At 46.4% G+C, this 25,206-nt stretch overlaps 1 protein-coding gene across 1 annotated transcript in view; it reads left to right on the top strand.

The window, feature by feature from the left end:
- SETD4 (SET domain containing 4) overlaps positions 1 to 25,206 on the top strand; it is a 110,261-nt gene that overhangs the window by 46,876 nt on the left and 38,179 nt on the right. The window contains exons 4-6 of the mRNA XM_086935383.1: positions 6,497 to 6,534; positions 15,384 to 15,472; positions 21,971 to 22,400. Coding sequence (XP_086791509.1) covers positions 6,497 to 6,534; positions 15,384 to 15,472; positions 21,971 to 22,400 — 557 coding nt within the window. The remainder of the gene's footprint in view (positions 1 to 6,496; positions 6,535 to 15,383; positions 15,473 to 21,970; positions 22,401 to 25,206) is intronic.

The raw sequence follows: 25,206 nt of genomic DNA, 5'->3' as shown, positions 1-25,206 counted from the left end.
GCCCACTCGCAGACTCGAACCTGGTTGCCCAGTTCCAAAAACGGCAGCTCTGACCGTTAAGCCACATACACTGCATAGCAAGACAGTGCCAAAGTCTCATAAGGCTGAGCATGATTTGATGGATGAGCACTTGAAGATTAATTTGAGGCTTTGGTCAGTGGAAACATAGATGGGTGCGAGGAAAGATGGAGGCTTGGAAGTGTGGATGGTAGATTGCATGTGTTGCTGAATGCTCTGGTGAATGAATACATTGATGGATTGGTGGATGCCTGTGTAGGAGAGTTTGTCTGGGTCTGGAAGGATGGTTGGATGGATGCATGCTTAGAATTTATTTATTATTTATTTCAAAGTTTTATATAGCGCGAACAAGATCTTTGCAGATATCAGAGCGCTTTACTGAAAAGGAGGGGTAAGGGAAAGAAGGGAGTGGTTAAACAAACGTTTGGGTACAAAATAGTAGTAGTTAGTAAGTGAGGAGCAAAATAGGATGGCAATCAGATAAAATAAAAAGTACAGTTAGACAATCAAATAAGCAAGTAATACAAAGTCAGTGCAGTGTGTTCGATAAATCCAAAAAAGAGTTCAAGTGAATTTAGCCATAAGGATGGCTTTTACTTTTACTTCTTTCTTAAACAAAGCAGTGAAGGAGATAATCCTAGTTTCGGAAGGGAGAGCGTTCCAGATCCTGGGTGCCATTCCGGAGAAGGATCGTTTATAAGTTTTTTCCTTCCGAAATCTTCGTGGTTTCAGGAGGAGATTTTCTGTGCTTCTGGTGGATCTCGAGCCCCCTGATATAGTCAGCTTTTGAGTGAGGTAGTTAGGTGACTTGTGGTGTACAGCCATGTGAGTCATACAAGTGATTTTCAGCTGTATCCTGGCTTCGAAAGGCAGCCAGTTCAGGGATTTTAAGTCAGGGGAAATATGCGAATGTTTTTTTGATCCAGTGATAGGTCTCGCTGCAGCGTTCAAGGAGGCTCTTAGGGGAGCGGTTGTTGATCGGGGGAGTCCGCTGAGAGCGACGATTCCGTAGTCTATGCGAGGTATGACTAGGGCTTGTACTGCAGTTTGGAAGTCCTTAGCTGGGAGGAAGGGTTTAAGTTTCCTCAAAGTGTTGATTTGGAAATTAGCTCCCTTAGTTGCTTTGCTGATATGCTGCTGCATGTTGAGATTGGTGTCAAGTGTGATGCCTAAGGATTTAGCGGAGTCCACGATAGTGGGTTGGACATTGAGTGCACTTAGGTGCTTGAGCCAGGTTTGGGTGGTGGAGATTTTCGCAGGAGGTGAGATCAGAAGGAACTCCGTTTTCAGAGCATTTAGTTTGAGGTGATTATCGGCCAACCATGATTGGGTGTTTCTGAGCGTAGAGTTTAGAAGTTTGATGTCTTCCGGGGATTGTAGTTTGAGATAGAGTTGAGTGTCATCGGCGTACATGTGAAAGTGTACATTAGATGCTTGTAACAAAGTGGTGAGTGGTTCCATGACTAGATTGAACAACGTTGGGGATAGGGAAGATCCTTGTGGGACGCCTAATGTAACCGGCACGGATGGGGATAGCACGTTGTTGATCTTCAACTTTTGAGACCGATTATGTAGAAAGGAAGTGAACCACTTGAGAACAGTCCCTGATAGACCCATTCTGGTGTTTAACAGCTCAAGTAGATTCTCATGTTTGATGGTGTCAAATTCTGAGGAGAGATCAAGTAGGATGAGGAGGCAGGTGTCGTTATGATCTAGGATTTGGAGGGCGTCATCAATTATGTGTCATAGCTGTTTCTGTTTTATGTCTTGCTCGGAAGCCTGACTGATGAGGGTTGAGGAGGTCAAACTGATCAGTGTGTTTTGTCAGTTGTACGCATTTTTCCAGCAGTTTGGCCAGGGTGGGGATATTAGTGATAGGGCGGTAATTGTTTAGATCAGCAGGGTCAGCTGTAGGTTTCTTGAGTATAGGCGTGACTTGCCCCACCTTGAGGGAGTCAGGGATGAGCCCTTGTTGAAGGGAGCTGTTAATGATTCTAGTCCAAAGTGGGAGGAGCAGGGGGATGAAGTCTTTTACGGCATTAGCAGGTAAGGGGTCTGTGAGGTGATTAGAGGGTTTCAAGGTGCTAAGCAGTTTGTTAATTGTTTCTTCTGAGTAGGTGTCGAAGGTAGACCAGGCCGCGTTGTTTTTAGATTGAGTGGAAGTTATGTTGTTGGGGCTGAAGTAGCGGCTTACATCATTAAGGAGATCGCTTCTTATGTTATCAGTCTTTAGCTCAAAGAAAGCAGCGAAATCTTCACAGGATGGTATATCGCTTGTTGTGTTGTTTGATTGTAGAGGTTGTTCCTTAGTTTGAGTTTTGAGTGGACAGATGGATGGATGGGTGGGGGGATAGATGGATGGGTGGGGGGATAGATGGATGGATGGATGGATGGATGGATGAATGGATTGAAGTTTGCATGTCTATGAATGAGGTTCTGGTGAATGGGTACATGGACGGGTGGATAAGTGAAAGCAAGAATCTGTCTAGAAGGACGGATGGATGCCTGCAGGACCAGACAAATGCCTTGGATGATGGAAACTGTAGAATGTATTGGTGTATGGATGATTGATGCATGGGCGGTTAGATGGTAGAATGAGTGCAGATGGATGGATAAATGCTCCCTGTCTAATTATCGTCTTTTTAATACTTGTGTCAAATTACTGTCTATGAATAGCAGGTGGGGAGGCGTTAAGGCCAAGACTGTTGCTGTCTGCACTTCATGCAGGGTTATGATTTAATGCAACTTTACATAGCACGAACACAACACAAAGGTAGTGGAGCCCTTTCATGAGCACCAGTTACGTTACTCATTATTTTTTTGGGTAGGCACGGGCGATTAAGGGATTTATTTGCCCAGAAACACAGGATGTTGTGCCGAGTCACAGATTCTTTTTTTTTTTTTTAAATTTTTGAAAACCTTTATTGTGCCTGAATAACAGAACAAATACGGGCCCACAACCATCAGGCCGGCCACGGTACGTCATCAGCACAAGTGCAATCAATACAATCCCCCCGCGGATGTGAATCAGAGTAGCAAGCAATGAACATTACATTTGAAAAAGTCATGCCACCGGGGGAGAGGAGAAGTGAAGGTTAATTTTTCAATTTGTTTTTTTTTGTCGTTTTCATCAAAAGAAGGCAGTGAAGATAAATAATAAGAGGATTCGAGTCCGCACAGTAACTTCACACTACGGGTAGGCGACGTTATATCTGAAAACATCAACGGGGGTTTAACATCCAGTACAGTATGGTGGTGCAAATCAGAAGCAAACAATCTACTACCATTCATGCACCCCAAACAACGTCGCCCCATCCCTACCATACCCAACCCAGACCCGGAGTCGAACCAAAGCAAAGCGCAGAAAATAGAAAGGAAGGCCCATAGAACTAAGATTATGTCAAGTTACCCCACCCACCCTGCAACATTGTGGAGGCTACGGCCTGCCCCCCCCCCCACAGAGTGCCTGTCGCCCCGTAAAACCCGAAATATAGACAAGGAAGAAGAAAGAAAGAAGGAAAAGAAAAAGAACATTAATACCTTTAATATAGGGAGGGAGAGAGAACGAATCTATCTACCGTCCCAAAAAGAGAAAAAGAAAAAGAAAAAAAAAAAAAAAGGGGGGGGGGGGGAGGAGCCCACTCGATATCAAATCGCCCGGAGATCCCGACCCTTCACTGAGACCCACAACATAAACATCGGCATTCCTGGAAGTCAAAACAGAACCAAATAGTCATACAATACAATTGTGGAGAAGCATCATGCGACGTGCGCCCAGTAAACACATTAGCCAGTTTCAACCCCATCCCCTTCAGCCAGCTAAATCAATCCGCAGCGAGAGAGCAGCCTAGCCCTGTCCCATCGTGGATGTAACCTCCCACAGACTTCCCCGGGAGAGCCTCTCCCCCCATGTACACCAGGGCAATATGGCCGCCTGAAAGAAGAAGACGAAGTAGGATCCCAAAATGGCCACCGACCATCGACATAATTTCCTTTGTCCTCCATGCATAAGTCCATAAAGGCCACTGAGGAATAGAGAGTCCACTGGGAGAGGGGTGAAGACCACCAGTCCGAAGTCAACACGTAGGACAAAAGTTGCTCCGCTGAGTCCCCAAATAAACTCGGTGGTGCAGGCGGCAAGAAGTCACACCCGGAGGAAAGGGGAAACAATGTAGCTGTCACGGGACTGGAGGGCTGCAAGCCGTAGGCTTCGGTAGAGGCAACCGCAAGTGTAGCATCAGCACAAGTATGGTGAAACATTGTACCATCAGGTATTGGTAAAAGCAGATTCTCACTCAGCTGGGGGCAGACGCTGCGTTCGCGATTCACGGTGGTCAACATGGCGTCCAGTTGAGCATCCAGTGCTTTGAAGCCATCATACATCTCCGAGCGGAGTTCACAGAGGGCGGCAAGGATAGTCCCATAGGATATTGCAGGTCGAAGTTCCCTTGAGGCGAGTTCCTGCACCGGTGTTCTCAAGTCGGTGTCCCGCGCCGGCAGGGCAAGGCTGTCTACAGGCAGGAGTGTACAAACTTTCTCCGGTCGCGGGAGAACAAAGGGAGCCATGGCGCCGGGCATTCAATAGTGGAGCTGGGGGGGGGCGCCGCATAGGCGAGTATCTCCAGGAGACCTCGACTCCGCCAGCACCAAAGGCAAAACGAGCACACCTCCCATCAGCCGTTCCCCACCAGGCTGAGCAGTGGGGAAAGTCAGTAAACTCCGCTGTGCTGGTTTTACCGGACACCATGCGCCGCTCACCTTCCACTCGGAGTGTCAACAAAGGGAAGCACCATCCACGGGCTTCTCAGCTCGGCTGTTCCAGTCCAGGCGCAATCTGCATTGGACGTCAGCTGTAGTGCGGCGGCGACTGCCTCACTCGTAAAGGCGCCGCCACGGAGTCTTCTGCGCTACCCAGCTGAGCGGACCACATCAAATCCCCAGGAGCCGACAACGAGCGGCAGTGCAGGCGAGGGTCCGGGCCGGGGAACCGTACTTCGAGTTTCCCCAGCACCCGGGCACGCTAGGAGGTCAAAAACGGGTCCATGCGCGCAACTCGTCCCCATACACAATCCGCCGCCGAATTCAATCAGGACGGACTACAGGATTTCGTAGCGGAGCTCAAGGATCGGCGGAGCCGGGCGACTACACGTCCGCTCCGGTCGCCATCTTGGCTCCTCCTCCCCCCGAGTCACAGATTCAAACCTGGTTGCCCTGTTCAAAAAACAGCAACCCTGACCGTTAAGCCACATACTCTCTCAAGCTTTCCAAACTCTTCAAGCTGGGTACTTTTTGTGACCTCCCCGAAAACATGAGCATTCATGCATAGAATGACAGTGCCAAAGTCTCATAAGGCTGAGCATGGCTTGATGGGCGAGCACTTGAAGATTAATTTGAGGCTTTGTTAAGTAGAAACATGGATGGGTGCGAGCAAAGATGGAGGCGCGATGTGTGGATGGTAGATTGCATGGGATGTCTGGATTCTCTGGTGAATTAATACATTGATGGATTGGTGGATGCCTGTTTAGGAGAGTGTGTCTGGGACTGGAAGGATAGTTGGATAAATGCATTCTCAGAATGATGCCCGGGGGATGGCTGCCACGAGGTTAACTCTTAAGGGAACACAAAGAAAAATGCGAGCACCATCTGTTTCCAATTAACGCAAACACGATAATTGGAAACAGAAAGGTATTCATGCTTGCTCCTGAGCACCCTAGGCCAGGGAACAAACAAGGCGGGACAATCACCCGCCTTTGACCAATTGCGTGCTGTCTTTTTAAGAAAGATGCATGCACAGGCCAATAGCGGGTTAATAAAAAAAAAAGCACACGCACAAGCGCGTTTTCTAAGTTCAAAAGCCCTTACTAAATGCCTCGCAGGTCAGCGCATGCGTGCTGGCTCAGGCGAGACCTAAAAAGGTTATAATTGAATGATAATTGTTTTAAAATTTGATAGTTGGAATTCGACCATGGGCCACTACCTACTGGCGAGTAAACCTTTTTTTCCACAAGGAGACCCCTTCCCTTTTATGAAGTTTGTTACACTGCAACTCAGGAGCAGGAATCCTTCATGCAGTAGACTTTCAGAGAGGTAACACCCCTGGACATGGTTGTGCATCAGTCATTCTAGATCATGTGGGTGCTCCACCATCATTTTGGCAAAACTAACCTCAGAACATTAGTGGAGCTCGAGAAGCTTGCTGCATATTTTCCATACAGAAAAATTGGGTTGATTTTCTTCTGGAGAGGCAGATTAGTAAATACACATAAATTGCAGATTTTCCCTTGTCGCCTTCTCTAAATGAGGCTCCTTGTTTTCTAACACCTCTGGCATAGGACTGTCTGTCTTTGAAATTTTCTTGCGGTAGTCTTTTTTTTTGGTTTTTTTCCTCACTTGGAGGGAAAAAATAAAGCTAGAAAATTCAGTTGAGTGCAAGTGAAATAACAACATGTCTCAATTTTTACCCTTATCTTACGTTTAGATACAGGAAGAGGACTGATGAGCACAAAATCTCTCCAGGTCAGTTAATTCTGTTCATTGCAAAACAAACTCCAGTTTTTGTTAGTCCATCCCATGTTTATGTGGTATTTGTACAGAACAAAGCTAGCCAAAAAGAATACAAAGTGCTGCGCTTCATAAAAAAGCAGCGATAAAGTCAGTGAGTGTTTGGTGCGGTGGCCAGTTCCGAGAGTGAAAGCAGACTGTTATTGTGTCTCGGTCTAGTGTTATTTAAAGAGGTGTGTCTTCAGGTCTGCAGGCCTGATGCAGTCCTGATTGATATTGGTGCATCGTTTCAGTTCCGTGGTGTATAGAGAGAAAAAGTGTGGGTTTTTTTTCTGCACTTCTCATGGTGGCCTGGCTGGACATGTGACCTGACCCAATGAAGATAGTGCTCTTGTTAGTCAAACAGACTGAGGTGCTGGTTGGGTTGGCTTTGTAGATAGTGTAACTGATTTATAAACGGGCAGCAATGGGAGCCAGGCGCGCTGCATCTGGATGGGGGTTATCTGGTCATATTTCTAAAGACTGTTGATTGTTTCATGCACTGGTGTGCAGGATACTCCTAAGGGGCACAGTGTGACAAAACATATTGTGTATCTGTAAAGCACACATTCACCCTTTGGTCTCTTGACCCTAAAATAACATTTGTTTATTGTTGGCCAACTCGGTGATACAAATTTTATTCATCTTGAAGCATGAAAGACTGAGTGGACCCACTGGGATTCGAACCCTTCACCTCAAGGTCGAACACAAACCCCTGGAGTGGATGCATTAGTCCACTGAGTCACCAGATCCGGCAGCGTGGAATCTGAGAGCTTGTGAAGCAGGGCATTGCCACCATCCATATACAAGAGTATGAAGGCTTGAACAAAATGACTGAAGTCACTTTCATGGAGTAAGTTTCAGTAGTAGAGACAGGGTACTATCTCCGTTTTCTTCGTTCCTTGAGGATGAGGTCTGTATCCAGGGTGAATCTCAGTGACTTGTGGTTGGATGCTTGAATCCATTCAGGGTCATGCCGTTAAGTCAGACCTGGACTAGTGCGTGCTTCTTGTTCTGGGCAGATAGCACAAACCCTTTGTCCTGTGGTTCAGCTTCAGTTAAGTGCTGGACATCCAGCTCTGGATGAGGTGCGGGCAGCGTTTGAGGCATTTTATGTGTGGAGTGCAAGAGACGTTCAGGTAGAGTTTGTCATCTGTGTATGAGTAACAATTTAAAGCTGTGTCATTTTAATTCAGGCAGACCTACTGGCTTTGTCATAGGTTCTGAACCCCAAAATGTAAAAGGTAGACCTAGTGGCTTTATCGGGGGATCAGTCAGCACATTACTGTATATGAAGCTGACCTATTGACTTTGTCAAAAAGTCAACACAATATTTTTCTAATAACCATAATACAATGTATTCCTTATGAATACGCACATTGCAATATATAATAGCAATTGTCACAAAGACCACCTTAAACATGCGTTTGAGATTTTTAGTATTAAATCTTTTTATTGAAAGCCAATACATCGACCAGTGCTTCGGGCAATCAGGGTTAAACAATGACAAAACTGTATCTGCGCCCCGGCTAATGCGAGGGTCACATGGTGCAATTTAACCACAGCATGCCGCCTACAACCCATTCGGGCCGGCCGCGTTTGAATGTCAGAAGAACAGTCGATAGCAACAACAATGCAAGTAGTATACGAAACCCCCCCTTCCCCCCCCCCCTACCCTTCCCCCCCCTCCCCCCCCCCCTTGTCCGCTGAGATAATGGAAAGGAAACGCTAAAGAAACTAGTGGCAGTGATCAAAGCAACACAAGGGAAATATCAGATCCGGGAGGCATTTCTGCGGGCTTTCGTCTTGGTCTCAGGGATAGGTGTGTCAGCAAGACGGAGCAAACGCAGGTATCGGGGACAACTCAATTCCCTGAATTCCCAAGTAAGCAGCGTCAAAAACGGCCGCCAGAGGTCCGCAAAGTCGTCCCCTGTACCCGCAGTGGTCAGTGAAAGCTTCTCCATGCCCAGTATAGACCAGAGTCTGTGCAACCAGCCCAACTGCACTGGCGGCTGAGGATCTCTCCAGTGGGCTACAATGTTTTGCACGGCTGCTCCCAGCGCAATCGCAATCAATCTCCCTCTCATAGATTTCAGGGGGTACATCAATGCATTGGGCAGTCCCAGTAATACATAGGCGGGAAATCGGGGGAGTTGGGTATCCAAATGAAGGTCTATCAGGTCAAGAATAGGGGTGCAATAGTTCTGCAGCCACTCACAACTCCCTTTTGTTTTCTGGCAGCTCAGGGAGGCAGCTTCCACACTACTGCACCTTGTTTTCCTTTGTCTTTTACTGTGCTATTTTTAAATTGTTTGTTAAGTGGGTGACCCTCACCCTCTTGCGGCACCAACAACTTGCTTTTGTAGTTCGGACTGGACTGTTCCCATGGGGCACAGGGTCAGAGCTGATTTGCATATCGCCATTGTCTAACCCAGGGTGGTGTGGAGTGCAAAAAAACGATGGATTTGGGCCCAGATCTTCGGACTGGGGTGAATGTGTGACATTGATCCACATTCGGTCCATCACCTGTTTTGTTTGCAAATGCCGCCCTAAGTGCGCTGGGGATGCTCAGACGTGGGTCCCAGGCACTCCACACCACTGGAGTCAAGCTAGCCGGGCTGATGAGAGGTGTTACCTCGAAACCGGTCCGGTCCTCGGATGCTTGATTCCGTTCTGGGAAGGACATGGCTTTTGTAGTTCGGACTGGACTGTTCCCATGGGGCACAGGGTCAGAGCTGATTTGCATATCGCCATTGTCTAACCCAGGGTGGTGTGGAGTGCAAAAAAACGATGGATTTGGGCCCAGATCTTCGGACTGGGGTGACTGTGTGACATTGATCCACATTCGGTCCATCACCTGTTTTGTTTGCAAATTCCGCCCTAAGTGCGCTGGGGATGCTCAGACGTGGGTCCCAGGCACTCCACACCACTGGAGTCAAGCTAGCCGGGCTGATGAGAGGTGTTACCTCGAAACCGGTCCGGTCCTCGGATGCTTGATTCCGTTCTGGGAAGGACATGGCTTTTGTAGTTCGGACTGGACTGTTCCCATGGGGCACAGGGTCAGAGCTGGTTTGCATATTGCCATTGTCTAACCCAAGGTGGTGTGGAGTGCAAAAAAACGATGGATTTGGGCCCAGATCTTCGGACTGGGGTGAATGTGTGACATTGATCCACATTCGGTCCATCACCTGTTTTGTTTGCAAATTCCGCCCTAAGTGCGCTGGGGATGCTCAGACGTGGGTCCCAGGCACTCCACACCACTGGAGTCAAGCTAGCCGGGCTGATGAGAGGTGTTACCTCGAAACCGGTCCGGTCCTCGGATGCTTGATTCCTTTCTGGGAAGGACATGGCTTTTGTAGTTCGGACTGGACTGTTCCCATGGGGCACAGGGTCAGAGCTGATTTGCATATCGCCATTGTCTAACCCAGGGTGGTGTGGAGTGCAAAAAAAGATGGATTTGGCCCCAGATCTTTGGACTGGGTGAATGTGTGACATTGATCCACATTCGGTCCATCACCTGTTTTGTTTGCAAATTCCGCCCTAAGTGCGCTGGGGATGCTCAGACGTGGGTCCCAGGCACTCCACACCACTGGAGTCAAGCTAGCCGGGCTGATGAGAGGTGTTACCTCGAAACCGGTCCGGTCCTCGGATGCTTGATTCCGTTCTGGGAAGGACATGGCTTTTGTAGTTCGGACTGGACAGTTCCCATGGGGCACAGGGTCAGAGCTGATTTGCATATCGCCATTGTCTAACCCAGGGTGGTGTGGAGTGCAAAAAACGATGGATTTGGGCCCAGATCTTCGGACTTTTACTGTGCTATTTTTAAATTGTTTGTTAAGTGGGTGACCCTAACCCTCTTGCGGCACCAACAACTTGCTTTTGTAGTTCGGACTGGACTGTTCCCATGGGGCACAGGGTCAGAGCTGATTTGCATATCGCCATTGTCTAACCCAGGGTGGTGTGGAGTGCAAAAAAACGATGGATTTGGGCCCAGATCTTCGGACTGGGGTGAATGTGTGACATTGATCCACATTCGGTCCATCACCTGTTTTGTTTGCAAATTCCGCCCTAAGTGCGCTGGGGATGCTCAGACGTGGGTCCCAGGCACTCCACACCACTGGAGTCAAGCTAGCCGGGCTGATGAGAGGTGTTACCTCGAAACCGGTCCGGTCCTCGGATGCTTGATTCCGTTCTGGGAAGGACATGGCTTTTGTAGTTCGGACTGGACTGTTCCCATGGGGCACAGGGTCAGAGCTGGTTTGCATATCGCCATTGTCTAACCCAAGGTGGTGTGGAGTGCAAAAAAACGATGGATTTGGGCCCAGATCTTCGGACTGGGGTGAATGTGTGACATTGATCCACATTCGGTCCATCACCTGTTTTGTTTGCAAATTCCGCCCTAAGTGCGCTGGGGATGCTCAGACGTGGGTCCCAGGCACTCCACACCACTGGAGTCAAGCTAGCCGGGCTGATGAGAGGTGTTACCTCGAAACCGGTCCGGTCCTCGGATGCTTGATTCCTTTCTGGGAAGGACATGGCTTTTGTAGTTCGGACTGGACTGTTCCCATGGGGCACAGGGTCAGAGCTGATTTGCATATCGCCATTGTCTAACCCAGGGTGGTGTGGAGTGCAAAAAAACGATGGATTTGGGCCCAGATCTTCGGACTGGGGTGAATGTGTGACATTGATCCACATTCGGTCCATCACCTGTTTTGTTTGCAAATTCTGCCCTAAGTTCGCTGGGGATGCTCAGACGTGGGTCCCAGGCACTCCACACCACTGGAGTCAAGCTAGCGGGGCTGATGAGAGGTGTTAACTCGAAACCGGTCCGGTCCTCGGATGCTTGATTCCGTTCTGGGAAGGACATGGCTTTTGTAGTTCGGACTGGACTGTTCCCATGGGGCACAGGGTCAGAGCTGATTTGCATATCGCCATTGTCTAACCCAGGGTGGTGTGGAGTGCAAAAAAAGATGGATTTGGGCCCAGATCTTTGGACTGGGTGAATGTGTGACATTGATCCACATTCGGTCCATCACCTGTTTTGTTTGCAAATTCCGCCCTAAGTGCGTTGGGGATGCTCAGACGTGGGTCCCAGGCACTCCACACCACTGGAGTCAAGCTAGCCGGGCTGATGAGGTGTTACCTCGAAACCGGTCCGGTCCTCGGATGCTTGATTCCGTTCTGGGAAGGACATGGCTTTTGTAGTTCGGACTGGACAGTTCCCATGGGGCACAGGGTCAGAGCTGATTTGCATATCGCCATTGTCTAACCCAGGGTGGTGTGGAGTGCAAAAAACGATGGATTTGGGCCCAGATCTTCGTTCTGGGGTGAATGTGTGACATTGATCCACATTCGGTCCATCACCTGTTTTGTTTGCAAATTCCGCCCTAAGTGCACTGGGGATGCTCAGACGTGGGTCCCAGGCACTCCACACCACTGGAGTCAAGCTAGCCGGGCTGATGAGAGGTGTTACCTCGAAACCGGTCCGGTCCTCGGATGCTTGATTCCGTTCTGGGAAGGACATGGCTTTTGTAGTTCGGACTGGACTGTTCCCATGGGGCACAGGGTCAGAGCTGATTTGCATATCGCCATTGTCTAACCCAGGGTGGTGTGGAGTGCAAAAAAACGATGGATTTGGGCCCAGATCTTCGGACTGGGGTGAATGTGTGACATTGATCCACATTCGGTCCATCACCTGTTTTGTTTGCAAATTCCACCCTAAGTGCACTGGGGATGCTCAGACGTGGGTCCCAGGCACTCCACACCACTGGAGTCAAGCTAGCCGGGCTGATGAGAGGTGTTACCTCGAAACCGGTCCGGTCCTCGGATGCTTGATTCCGTTCTGGGAAGGACATGGCTTTTGTAGTTCGGACTGGACTGTTCCCATGGGGCACAGGGTCAGAGCTGATTTGCATATCGCCATTGTCTAACCCAGGGTGGTGTGGAGTGCAAAAAAACGACGGATTTGGGCCCAGATCTTCGGACTGGGGTGAATGTGTGACATTGATCCACATTCGGTCCATCACCTGTTTTGTTTGCAAATTCCGCCCTAAGTGCGCTGGGGATGCTCAGACGTGGGTCCCAGTCACTCCACACCACTGGAGTCAAGCTAGCCGGGCTGATGAGAGGTGTTACCTCGAAACCGGTCCGGTCCTCGGATGCTTGATTCCGTTCTGGGAAGGACATGGCTTTTGTAGTTCGGACTGGACTGTTCCCATGGGGTACAGGGTCAGAGCTGATTTGCATATCGCCATTGTCTAACCCAGGGTGGTGTGGAGTGCAAAAAAACGATGGATTTGGGCCCAGATCTTCGGACTGGGGTGAATGTGTGACATTGATCCACATTCGGTCCATCACCTGTTTTGTTTACCAACAACTTTACAGCACTAGGAGCTGTGGGTGGGTGGTCCATGGCCTCCTTGCCCCTGCTGGTTCCCCTGCCAGCACCCTTCCTGGGTGTCGATGATAGCTGGGTCCACAGCCTTGCTCCCGCCCGGTGGTAGCAGCTTTTGTTTCTGCTCCTGCCTGGCTAGAGCAATCCTATGTTCTCCCCTCTTGAGGGCACAGGTAGGAATTTAGGTTTGTGTGTCCTGCCTGCGCACTTGCAGACAGAGAACAGAGCAGCCCGGTAGATAGGATCCTTGTGGCTATTACATGCCCACCCACCCCAAATATTAAATTGCATTGCACACGTTACCTTGGGCCTGTAAATGGTCAAAGACAAAAATGCATCGTGCCCGAGTGATGGGGTCCCCGGGAAAATTAAATGGCTCTGGTAGTGTGGCTGCACACCCCCTCCAACACAAAAACAACAACAAAAAATGGTCCGGCCCAAGGGGATGGGGGTGCCCTGGCTGTGAAACAGTGTGTACTGGGATTAATTCGTCCCTCCCCTTAATTATGCGCTGACCCCCCTGCCCTAGCCCACCCACAGGAAATCTCATTTAAAAAGGCAAGGGCTAACGTGTGTGTGTGTGTGTCTGTCTGTCTGTCTGTCTGTCTGTCCCACCCCTCACAAGGCCTAGGTGTTCGAGGTATCTCTAAATATCTATATATTATTAAACTCAATTTCTCAAAAACTACTAAACAGCTTTCTACTAAAGCACACTTTCTGAGTAAAGAGCCTCTCTGATTTTGTTCAGGAGTTTTGGCTGTATCTAATTTTCCTATAGGAAATTGTATGGGTTAAATGCATTTTGGGACCCTACCTTATTCATACGGTCTTATTGAATGTATTGCCACTGTGTATTAGGTCAACAAATCTTCACCATAAGGAGCCTGAGTCTACTCATATCATCAATAAATGTTGATTCGGCTACCTTACAGCACTGGAGTTATCATGAATGCTGCAGAGAGCTGCAAATGAGATACAACCCAGCAGGCCCATTAAGATGGAGTGTATTCGTTAACGCACACCTACTTCCTGAGACATTACACCAAAATATATGGTTAGATCATTCCAACAGGGTCTGCCAGAAGAGTACACCCATCACGCTAATGATAGAGTTAAGGGTAGTATTGATAGGGCAACATTAGTAACATTTAACATGGCTGAATTGTTTTTGTTTTTCACCATTCTAATAATGCTTATAACCATGATGTCTAATAATGGCAGTTCATGTTTTTCTTACACAGTTTAGATCTTTTCAATAAACATTTGAAAATGTATCATTGCTTTTTTTCTTTGTAAAACTTTGGTGATGCAAAAGTGACCAATGAAAAGTTTAGATTTGTTTCCATGAATTCATTGGGAACAGCGTGTTCATGTTTGAGGTTGCTGAGAACATCTGTAACTTTAGAGGTATAGGAGTTTAGATACAGTACTTTGAGCTAGCTGAACCAACAATTATGGATTATATGAGTAGACTTAATCTCTATATTGTAAAGTTTTGTTGACCTAATATACAGTCCTACTAAATCGTAGGAACTGTATAACACCTTTTTCTCTGGCCTTGCCTGATGGATCACCCCAAAACATTCCAGGAAGAAGTGTAGGTAGGGGAACCTTTTGTTTGGGAGGGTTTGAGAAGATTCATCAGATTGGGCAAGAGTTATGATTAAACCATAAAATCAATTTGCAGTGAATCTGATGTTAACTATAACTTCATAGTGGCGACTACCACCATGTTATATATGCACAAGTGCAGAGTGCAATATGCTATTTGTGATCATTGTTGAGTGCAAGGATGGCCCAGGGTTCGCAAGAGGTGAAGCCTTAAGTGAGGCATGATACCCCTCTACTTCTCCGCATTGACAAGAAATTACGCTTCCGACTTTGCAATCTGTATATATGGTTCTTGTCATGTTTTTTCCATGTGTACTTGTAACACAAGTTCAAAACAGGACACAAGTGATTGCATTTAGGTAGTATGGCAAAATCACATTGATGAGACCTCGGAACCATTAGGAGTATTGATTTTCCACCTATAGTACAGGTTACATACAATTTGTGTTGCATTAAAAGTAATTTTCTCATGTCAAGTCTGCTGTACTGTGGTTATAAACTCAAATCTGACCTTTGAACAGTAGTAAAAAAAAGAGTGAATGTGTGTTTATTAGGCCACATTTATTTTCACTGCAGTGAAAGATATCTCATTTGCCTTTTTTAGGATTGCGTGCTCTTGTTTGCGTCAATGGTGTCCAGGTGTTTATGAACCTGTGACTTGTGGAAGTTGTGGTTTCACATTGGAACTGTTGAGTGATAGTGATCAATGCACTATCAATGAAATAGTAATATTGGTCATTAACATGCTAATGCAGCCCTTTTAACTTACTTTGGTTTGAGGAGCAATGTAATTTTTAATCTCAACTTTGTTTTACCAAAGGCTGGAGAGCTGATTATTGCCTTGCCTGAGAGGTGCCTTCTCACCACTGGAGCTGTACTGGAAAGTTACTTGGGTGACTATATTAGAAAGTAAGTTAAAACACAATTTGCAAAAAAATTCAATTTTCTCATCTCCGTACTGATATTCTGTCCTCCTATATCCTAATAGGAAATGTCTTGATACAGTATGAGAACTTTGCACTGCACAAACCGGAATTAAAATGTGGAAGCCTAGATGCTTATGGCGCGCATTATCTTCCTCTCGTCTATGACCACGTTGTTTCCTTATATTGACACCTTTTTCTGTTCTGTGGGATCAGGGATCAAGCACTCCTGGTGCAGGCTTTTCTTCCCAATTTGTTTTTGTTTGTGGCTTTGTACTGGTCCATCTTTTAATATAGCGAAGGCAATAAGTGGAAATAAGTGATTAAAAGTGATCTACTAGTATTACTCTGGGTGCATTTCATTCTATCGTGTTAACTTATCTGCGCCAGTATAGACAGAGACTAACCGGCTTGCCTGAAAAACAACAGTCCGGTCCCAACTGGTAAGCCCCATCCCTGCTGAAATGCAACATAAGCACAGTTGTAAAAGGTGAAGGTGTATGATTTAATCAGATTTAGTAAGGGGGGTTAGGTAGATGTTGAATAATGGGGGGGATAAGATGCACCCCTTATAAACCCCACAGTGTTGTATGTGAGGAGGTGATGTGTATTGGGGTAGGTGAACTACACTTGGTCTGTGAGATTAGAAGCAATCCATTTTAAAGCATTTTCACAAGTTTCGATATTGTGAAGTTTTGCAGTTGTGTTTGATGGTAGACTGTATACATCCAGAAGTAATAAGGCAGCTACTCAATTTTTGTCCACTGTGACATTTAAATCATCCCAGATGGATATGAAAGCTGACTCTGTGCCTCTGCTAGGTCTGAAACTTCGGCTATTGGACTGACAGTAGGCCATAATGTTCACTAAAATTAGAGAGTTGAATAAACATTTCCACCTCAAAAGAGTTTCTTAAGAAAGGTCCATTTTATATGGGCCAGTAGTTTGTAGGATCAGATGTGTCTAGGTTTTTCTTTTTGAAATGAAGTTTACTGCAGGAGGTCTGAGCTCAGGTAGCAATGAACCTAGTTCTAGGGGCTTGTTAAGTAGACAGCTGGCTTCTTTTCCTGCACAGGTTGAATGATGAATACTGTTGCAGATTCCTGGTGGTGTTGATGGCCTGGCTGCAACGATAATATCAAGGAAACCGCTTTGTCACAGCGTATTGAAGGAATGCATTGATGGATGGTTATTGGTGTATCTTTCTGTGATCGTTTGGCCACTCGTTGTGGTGTTGTCTGTGTTCTCCTTCAGGTAATTTTCAATCTTTAAAATTGTTTTTTGAGAAATTCATTGGAGATTTTGTCACGGAATTCTTGTGATAGCATGGGTTCTGTGTTAAGGTACTCTGGATTGTGGAAGTTCTTTGCAAGGACTTCTGTTTCAATTTTGCGCATTGAGTAGTGATGTCTTTTTGTGGTACTAATGCCTCTTTTGTAGGCTCTAATATAGTGCCATAGTGTGATTTTGCAGGGCTCAAAAAATCTTAAAATTGTTACTAGACCTGCAGTTCTAGTAACTTAAAAAATCTGCTTGACCTAACTTTAATGCTCTTGACCTCTTTCTCTGAAAGCCAGCAAATTTGACAAGTTAACAAGATTTAAAGGCATTTTTATTGCTCATTCACTTTGTGAGCAATAAAGACGCCTTTAAATCTTGCTATCTTGTCACATTTGCTCTGCTTTCAGAGACATCAAAATTCAGTTTGTCTTCCTACTCGCCAGAGAGGGCAAGTAGGACCGAAAAATAGCTCATCCTAATTAAATATGTCTCTCTAATGCGAGTGGATTTTTCTATCTCTTTGTCTGTTTCATCTCCAGATTTTCTCTATTTGCCTTATAGTATGTTGATTTGTGTTTGTTTTTTTGACTTGGTAATTAACTCATGTGGTTTTCTTTTTCTGGTCAACTCTAGATGTGTTTTATGTTGGAAACCGTTTGACCAGTGCTGTGTAAATTCAATTGTAGAAGATGTCTTTTGGCCGCATGTTTATTGGGGTTTTTCACGGTGGGTGTTGAGTTGCTAGATGTCTATTTTTTTGCATTGCCTGTACGTGCATTTGTTGTTCAAGGTATCTGTTAACTACAAAGTCTTGTTATTGATAGGTGTATGGATCTTGCAGGTGGTGATGGTGTGGTCGTTCCAGGGGAGTTGTTGATAGCTGTGGTTTGTCCTGGGGGTGCAAGTTTAGCATCTAGTGTGTGTCCTACACAGTGCGTTGGGCTAGTACAAAATTGTGGTTGGTTGAAGGCTTCAAGGTTGGTTGTGATATCATCGGTTGTTTTTAGATTCTTCTTTTCAAACCATATGTTGAGGTCTGATAAAATGTGTAGTTTTGAGGGACCCAGATGAGTGTAGGTTACTGTATCAAGTAGGATATCTTTAGAGTTGGCATACTGCGAAGTGGTCTATATATTCGGAGGAAAAAATGAGGAATAGTTGGAATTGGATACCATCTTATCATCAAGGATTCACAGCCATCCATGGTAAAATTCTCAACGATTGTTATCTGCAGTATTTTTTATGGCTGGCAGCTAGGCCTCCAACTTTGCTAAAAAGATTTTGGTAGTGAAGTGAAAATCAGGAGGGCTGGCTTCATGTTATGTGGGTGCAAAATCTTAGCTGAGCTATGTTTATGTAATGAACTTGAGGTCCGGTATTGTTTCTGAGAATAGGACAAAGATGTTAAAGCAATTTTTTTTATTTATTTTTTTTATTTTATTTTGTTTAATTTTTTTGGTTTTTTTTGTTCATGGATCTTGTGTTGAAGAGTAGGTATTTTTGTTCTTGTGTTTGTTTCTTCTTCATGTCCTGTAGAAAGGGTTGAGATAGAGGGTGATATAGTATTTTGATGATGCTGGTTTGAGGATGTATTGTGCTAGAGACTGTTAGAGGTTGGAAGGTAGCTTGTTTGGTTAGAGAAATGTGGACTTAGAGATATGTATCCACGGTGGGCGTTTTGTGCAAGGTCGTGGTATTTTAATTTCTTTGTTGTCTGTTGATTTGTTTAGTTTGTGGGGGGTTGTGGTGAGATGGTACATTCAGGGAACAGTGTGATTATTTGGTCAAGCCTTCTTTTGATTTTTACTCAATGTCTGGCAATTGACATTGTCCTTTTATGTTATTTGGGTTGCGTTTAATAAAATGTTGTATTGTTTGTGATGGGTTGTGTGATGTTCTGATTGATTTTATTTGGAAAAGTTAGACGGTTGATAAGTTGATAGAGGATGTGTTTCTAGTTGAAGTTCCTCAGTGTTTGTATATGAGGAGTGTGTTGCAGAAGAGGTGGAGTTTTAGGGATTATTAGTTGTTAAAAATGTTGTAAGTAGCGATTACGCACCTGAAATTCTTATAGTAAAGATGCAGAGTTCCAGGCCCAAACAGGCAACATCCTTAACCTGTCGCCCTTTACCTGGACACCCTACGTCCTAGGATTAAATAGCCCTAGTGATCAGGTGAACTTTGCCTAGTGGGAACTCTTGCCCTAATCCTAACCAGTCAGAACCCTAGAGCCAATGGGAGACCTAGCCCTAGGAACTAATGAAAGCCCCAGCCGTATTCTCCAATCAGAGCTCAAACCCTAAGCCCTAGATCCAATAGACACCCAAGCTTTGGAAATGGTTAGGGACCCTAGGTCCAATGGAAACCCTATCCCTGGGAACCAATCAGGACCCTAGCCTTTTCAACCAATCAGAATCCAAACCTTAAGACCTAGGTCCAATAGAAACCCTACCCTGAAAGCCGTTCTGTTGATTGTCTATGACTATCCATCAAAAGCAGTGAGTAAGACTGACCTTGTATTCAATCCTCCAAAGTCAGAGGAGTGGTATTACTTTGCGAAGGATCCTATTTAAATCGCATAAAGACTTGTATCCAGAAGGAAGCACTATAGTAAGATGTTATATTACCTGTATTTTTATAGCCTATCACCCTTTAGGGTATCATGGCACTGTGGCAGGTGTGTGAGGTTGGACAATGGAGGAGTTACTTAAAGAGCCAGGTCTTCAACTTCATGCAGAATTCAAGAATGGATGAGGAGGCTCTGATCTGTTGTGGGAGGGCATTCCGGGCTTTAGAAGGAATGTAGGAGAAAACACAACCTCTTGATCTGCTTTGTGAATAAGTTAGTGTGTACTTGTGGGAGTTTGGCAGAATAGAGTTGCCTGGAGGGGGGGTAGAATCCTACATGGCTGTTCAAGTAGCCAGGGCCTGTGTTGTGAAGTGCTTTGTATGTGTGGGTGAGGAGTTTGTAGTGTACGCGCTTGTGTATTGGAGGCCAGTAGGAGATCGATTAGGTGAGTTGTGATGTGGGCCTGGGATGGGAGATTGAGGAGTAGTCTGGCTACTGCATTCTAGACTATCTTGCGTCTATATGTGACTTAGTTTATTTTCCTGCGTACAGGGTGTTCTTGTAGTCTAGTGCTGGTGATGAGGGCTTGGGTGACCATTTTCCTGGTGTTGTTCAGTAGCCACTTGAGGATCTTGAGCATCTTCAGGGTATGAAAACAAGATGATTAAACTGTGTTAACTTGAGCGAACATGTCCAGTTTGCCGCCTATAATGATTCTGAGGTTTCTAGATTGTTTGTGGTTGTGAGTCCAAGACTTGTCAGCCACAAGGTGGAGTCCCACAGCGCGACATCCTTCCTGAAAATAACCACTTCGGCTTTGTCTGTGTTGAGTTTGAGGCGGTTGGAATTCATCCAGGTTGTTCATGATGTGAACTTTTTCCCGGCGCAGGGTGTTTTGTCCGAGAGGGTCAGTATCAGTTTTGTTTAGTCTGTATGTTGTGAGACCAGATGACATCTGTCAGTGGGGTCATATATATGCTGAAGAGGGTCTGATTGAGTGAGGAGCCCTGCGCGACTCCACACAAATGAGGTCCTGTGCTTCTAAGGAGTTTGGTGAAATGCTGGTGGTTTGAGTTCTTTAAAGTGAGGACCATGCAGATCCACTGGAGGGCACGTCTTCCCCTTTGTCGAGCATCATCGGATGTTGTCTGTTGCTGCAAAGAGGGCGGTCTTGGTGCTGTGGTTCTGTTTGAAACCAGATTGTGTGGCATCAAGAAGCTAGTTGTTGGTGAAGTGGTCCGAGAAGTGTCTGTTAAGGGCTTTCTCTAGGACCTTGACTGGGTATGTAGGCAGGGATCATTTTGTGGGGTCTTCTGAGGGCTTAAGGAGGGGGTTGACTTATGCATGCTTCCAGGATTCTGTAAAGGTGGCTGTGTTGATGGAGGTGTTGAGGGTGGGGGAAGGGCCTTGCTTGTAAAGGTTGATCCTTCTTCAAAGGCGTGATGAGGGCGAGGGTCCGACAGGGCACTGGGATTGTATGATCTTCATGATTGCTGTGGTTTCCTCCAAGGCTGATAGTGTCCCATGAGGTTTTTGTGTTGTAATTGTCATTTGCCGTGAGGCTTCTTGCAAGGTTCAAGGGGTCTGGTTGTGAGGTGAAATTGCTGTAAATGGCTGCGATCTTGCTGTAGATGAAGTCCGAGACATTGTCCACAGTTTTTGAGTTGGGTTGATTTTGCTAGTGGCTGCTGTGGGCGTGGGGAACTCCTTGACAATACCAAAGATGTATTTGCTAGTGTTTACCTGGATTTGCTGGTGGTACCGCCTGAGGGTGGATTTGAACTCCTCTTTTTTCCACTCCCCCTGGCTTGTTCTTCACCTCTGTTGTGGTTGTTTGTAGAGTATTTTGGTCGTTCTGAGATGTTCCGTGTACAAGCTGCCCTTTCGTTCTTCTTTTTGCTATGTGGCTTTGTTTGCTGGGAACCAGGGTAATGGCACAGGCTCTGATCCATTTGTTGGAGTTGTCAATGTCATGTGCCAAGTGACTCGTAGCTCAATCAACCTCAACTAATGTGCTCCTGTGTGGCCCATCATGGAGGTGATAGATGCTGATTGTGAATTTGTTGACCCTGATGTTATAAGATGTGAAGACTGGGCCCAGGATGTGTCCCGCAGCATGGTTAGGGATCTTCTATGTGTTGGGTTAGCCCGAGGTTTCCATGACTTTCTAGGAGTGTGGCTGATTTGGGGGTCGGTCTGGTCAAGTGTGTCTCCAATGAGACACAATCCTGTCGTGAAGCCAAAAAACCTGAGTTAAGCAGAGTAAGAATACAAATTCATCACTGCCGGAACACTGACTAAGAAAAGCACGGGGAACTGAGTTTGGTGCCTGTGGACTGACAACAGACTATTTGAGCAGTAATAGTTAGTGAATTTCAAGCTGTAGGGTGAATAATACTATTTATCGCTCACTATGAAAATGGTACTCTTTGGAGCTCTTTGTAAAGAGCATACTAACAGACGGGCATGGGACAAGGAAAAAAGTGACATGTAAAAACCTCTCTGAAAGATGAAAATCTTTACATTAGTACATTAAGCCCATTCATTCAGCAAGGTGTGTCTTATTTAATGAAGTGTTTTATGTGTGCTTGCTTCAATTAATCTAATATTTCTCTCGCTTATTTTGGGTCGCAGATGGAAGCCTCCAGTATCCCCGTTGCTTGCACTGTGTACGTTCTTGATGGTCGAAAGATACACCGGAGTTGAGTCTCAGTGGAAGCCTTACCTAGATGTCTTGCCAAAGTCCTACTCCTGCCCTGTTTTTTGGGAAGACTCTACTGTGAGTCTTCTTTCTGAGCCTCTGAGGGGAAAGGCCCAGGAACAAATAACCTCTCTCCAAGAACTGTACTCTTCTGCAGCCTCCTTCTTCGCCTCTCTGCAGTCCTTGTTTCGAGAGAGTGTGGAGAATATTTTGACCTATGAAGCTCTGCGTTGGGCCTGGTGCACGGTCAATACTCGGACAGTGTATATGAAGCATCCACAGAGAGACTGCTTTTCCAGAGCAGTGGACGCATATGCCCTAGCACCATTCCTGGATCTGCTAAACCACAGTCCTAAAGTTCAAGTAAGAACGTGTGCTTCTTATTTACTTACTTACTTATATTTTTGTTTAGCAGAGAGCAGACCTCTTCAAGTGTTTCATTGCTGTACAATTGGAGGTTTCTCACATAGTGTGCTCACTTTTTACTTGGCCAAGTTCAAGTGGAACCAAGGCTTGAATAAAGTTTTGCTGTTCCAGTGACAGACACCCACATTTTCTGAGCTAGCTTGGCATTCAAAACAGCAACAATGTACTGCAGTGTATTTGGGGTGCTGGAGTGCTTATCCACACGTTCAACAAGGGGTGGTGAGGGACAGAGTCTCTGAATTAAGCAGAAAGCTCTCACCCCGTCAAGAGATCAGGGCTAGATCCAACACCGTTTTTTAGCTCACTGCACCATCCCAGTTTCAGAACCTGGCTGTATGCAAATTAGTCTGTTCCTGTCCCAGTGCATGATGGGAACAGGGCAAACCAAACTACAAAAGCCAATTCTTACACTGGGAAGGAAACAAGCTCCCGGGGACCGGTTTCTGGCATTACAGCCGTCTTCGGCCCGGTTTGCTTGAATCCTGATGGTGCAATGAGCAAGGGTCTCACATCTGAGAATACCCTTCCACGCTTAGGGTGGACAAAAATATTTACAACAAGGGGTGGTGAGGGACAGAGTCTCTGAATTAAGCAGAAAGCTCTCACCCCATCAAGAGATCAGGGCTAGATCCAACACCGTTTTTTAGCTCACTGCACCATCCCAGTTTCAGAACCTGGCTGTATGCAAATTAGTCTGTTCCTGTCCCAGTGCATGATGGGAACAGGGCAAACCAAACTACAAAAGCCAATTCTTACACTGGGAAGGAAACAAGCTCCCGGGGACCGGTTTCTGGCATTACAGCCGTCTTCGGCCCGGTTTGCTTGAATCCTGATGGTGCAATGAGCAAGGGTCTCACATCTGAGAATACCCTTCCACGCTTAGGGTGGACAAAAATATTTACAACAAGGGGTGGTGAGGGACAGAGTCTCTGAATTAAGCAGAAAGCTCTCACCCCGTCAAGAGATCAGGGCTAGATCCAACACCGTTTTTTAGCTCACTGCACCATCCCAGTTTTAGAACCTGGCTGTATGCAAATTAGTCTGTTCCTGTCCCAGTGCATGATGGGAACAGGGCAAACCAAACTACAAAAGCCAATTCTTACACTGGGAAGGAAACAAGCTCCCGGGGACCGGTTTCTGGCATTACAGCCGTCTTCGGCCCGGTTTGCTTGAATCCTGATGGTGCAATGAGCAAGGGTCTCACATCTGAGAATACCCTTCCACGCTTAGGGTGGACAAAAATATTTACAACAAGGGGTGGTGAGGGACAGAGTCTCTGAATTAAGCAGAAAGCTCTCACCCCGTCAAGAGATCAGGGCTAGATCCAACACCGTTTTTTAGCTCACTGCACCATCCCAGTTTCAGAACCTGGCTGTATGCAAATTAGTCTGTTCCTGTCCCAGTGCATGATGGGAACAGGGCAAACCAAACTACAAAAGCCAATTCTTACACTGGGAAGGAAACAAGCTCCCGGGGACCGGTTTCTGGCATTACAGCCGTCTTCGGCCCGGTTTGCTTGAATCCTGATGGTGCAATGAGCAAGGGCCGGGCCGAAGACGGCTGAAATGCCAGAAACCGGTCCCCGGTAGCTTGTCTCCTTTCTGGTGAAGAATTGGCTTGGTAGTTTAGTCTGCCCTGTTCCCATGATGCACTGGGCCAGGGACAGACTGATTTGCATATAGCCAGGTTCTGAGCTGGGATGGTGCAGTGAGATAAATAACGGTGATGGATCAAGCCCTGATCTTTGGACTGGGTAAGAGTGGTCTGCTTAATTCAGACACTCTGTTCATCACCACCCCCTTTTCTGAATCGCTTTTGGCCACTATAGGTGTGGCAGGGTATACTCAGACATGAGTCCCTTTCTCACTGCACCATCAGGATTCAAGCAAGCCGGGCCGAAGACGGCTGAAATGCCAGAAACCGGTCCCCGGTAGCTTGTCTCCTTTCTGGTGAAGAATTGGCTTGGTAGTTTAGTCTGCCCTGTTCCCATGATGCACTGGGCCAGGGACAGACTGATTTGCATATAGCCAGGTTCTGAGCTGGGATGGTGCAGTGAGATAAATAACGGTGATGGATCAAGCCCTGATCTTTGGACTGGGTAAGAGTGGTCTGCTTAATTCAGACACTCTGTTCATCACCACCCCCTTTTCTGAATCGCTTTTGGCCACTATAGGTGTGGCAGGGTATACTCAGACATGAGTCCCTTTCTCACTGCACCATCAGGATTCAAGCAAGCCGGGCCGAAGACGGCTGAAATGCCAGAAACCGGTCCCCGGTAGCTTGTCTCCTTTCTGGTGAAGAATTGGCTTGGTAGTTTAGTCTGCCCTGTTCCCATGATGCACTGGGCCAGGGACAGACTGATTTGCATATAGCCAGGTTCTGAGCTGGGATGGTGCAGTGAGATAAATAACGGTGATGGATCAAGCCCTGATCTTTGGACTGGGTAAGAGTGGTCTGCTTAATTCAGACACTCTGTTCATCACCACCCCCTTTTCTGAATATCCACACGAACAGAACACTACAGTCTGTGCTGGAAGTTTGTTCTATTCGTTTTGAGCCTGTGTGGGAAGTGTTTCCATGTCGTGCGTGATGAAGAGCGAGCTGCAGTTATCATGTTTTGCGATGGAGCACTTGGCAGGCAGCATAGATAAACTTCCCAGACTCCTTTTTATTGAGTTGATCAATTATTTTATATTCACAATTTAATTCTCTACGTACGCTGTTGCAGTCTCCAATCTGAGAT

Source organism: Lissotriton vulgaris, chromosome 8 (assembly GCF_964263255.1).
Source record: "Lissotriton vulgaris chromosome 8, aLisVul1.2, whole genome shotgun sequence".
NCBI lineage: Eukaryota > Metazoa > Chordata > Amphibia > Caudata > Salamandridae > Lissotriton > Lissotriton vulgaris.
This window is presented reverse-complemented; position numbering and strand designations above follow the sequence as displayed.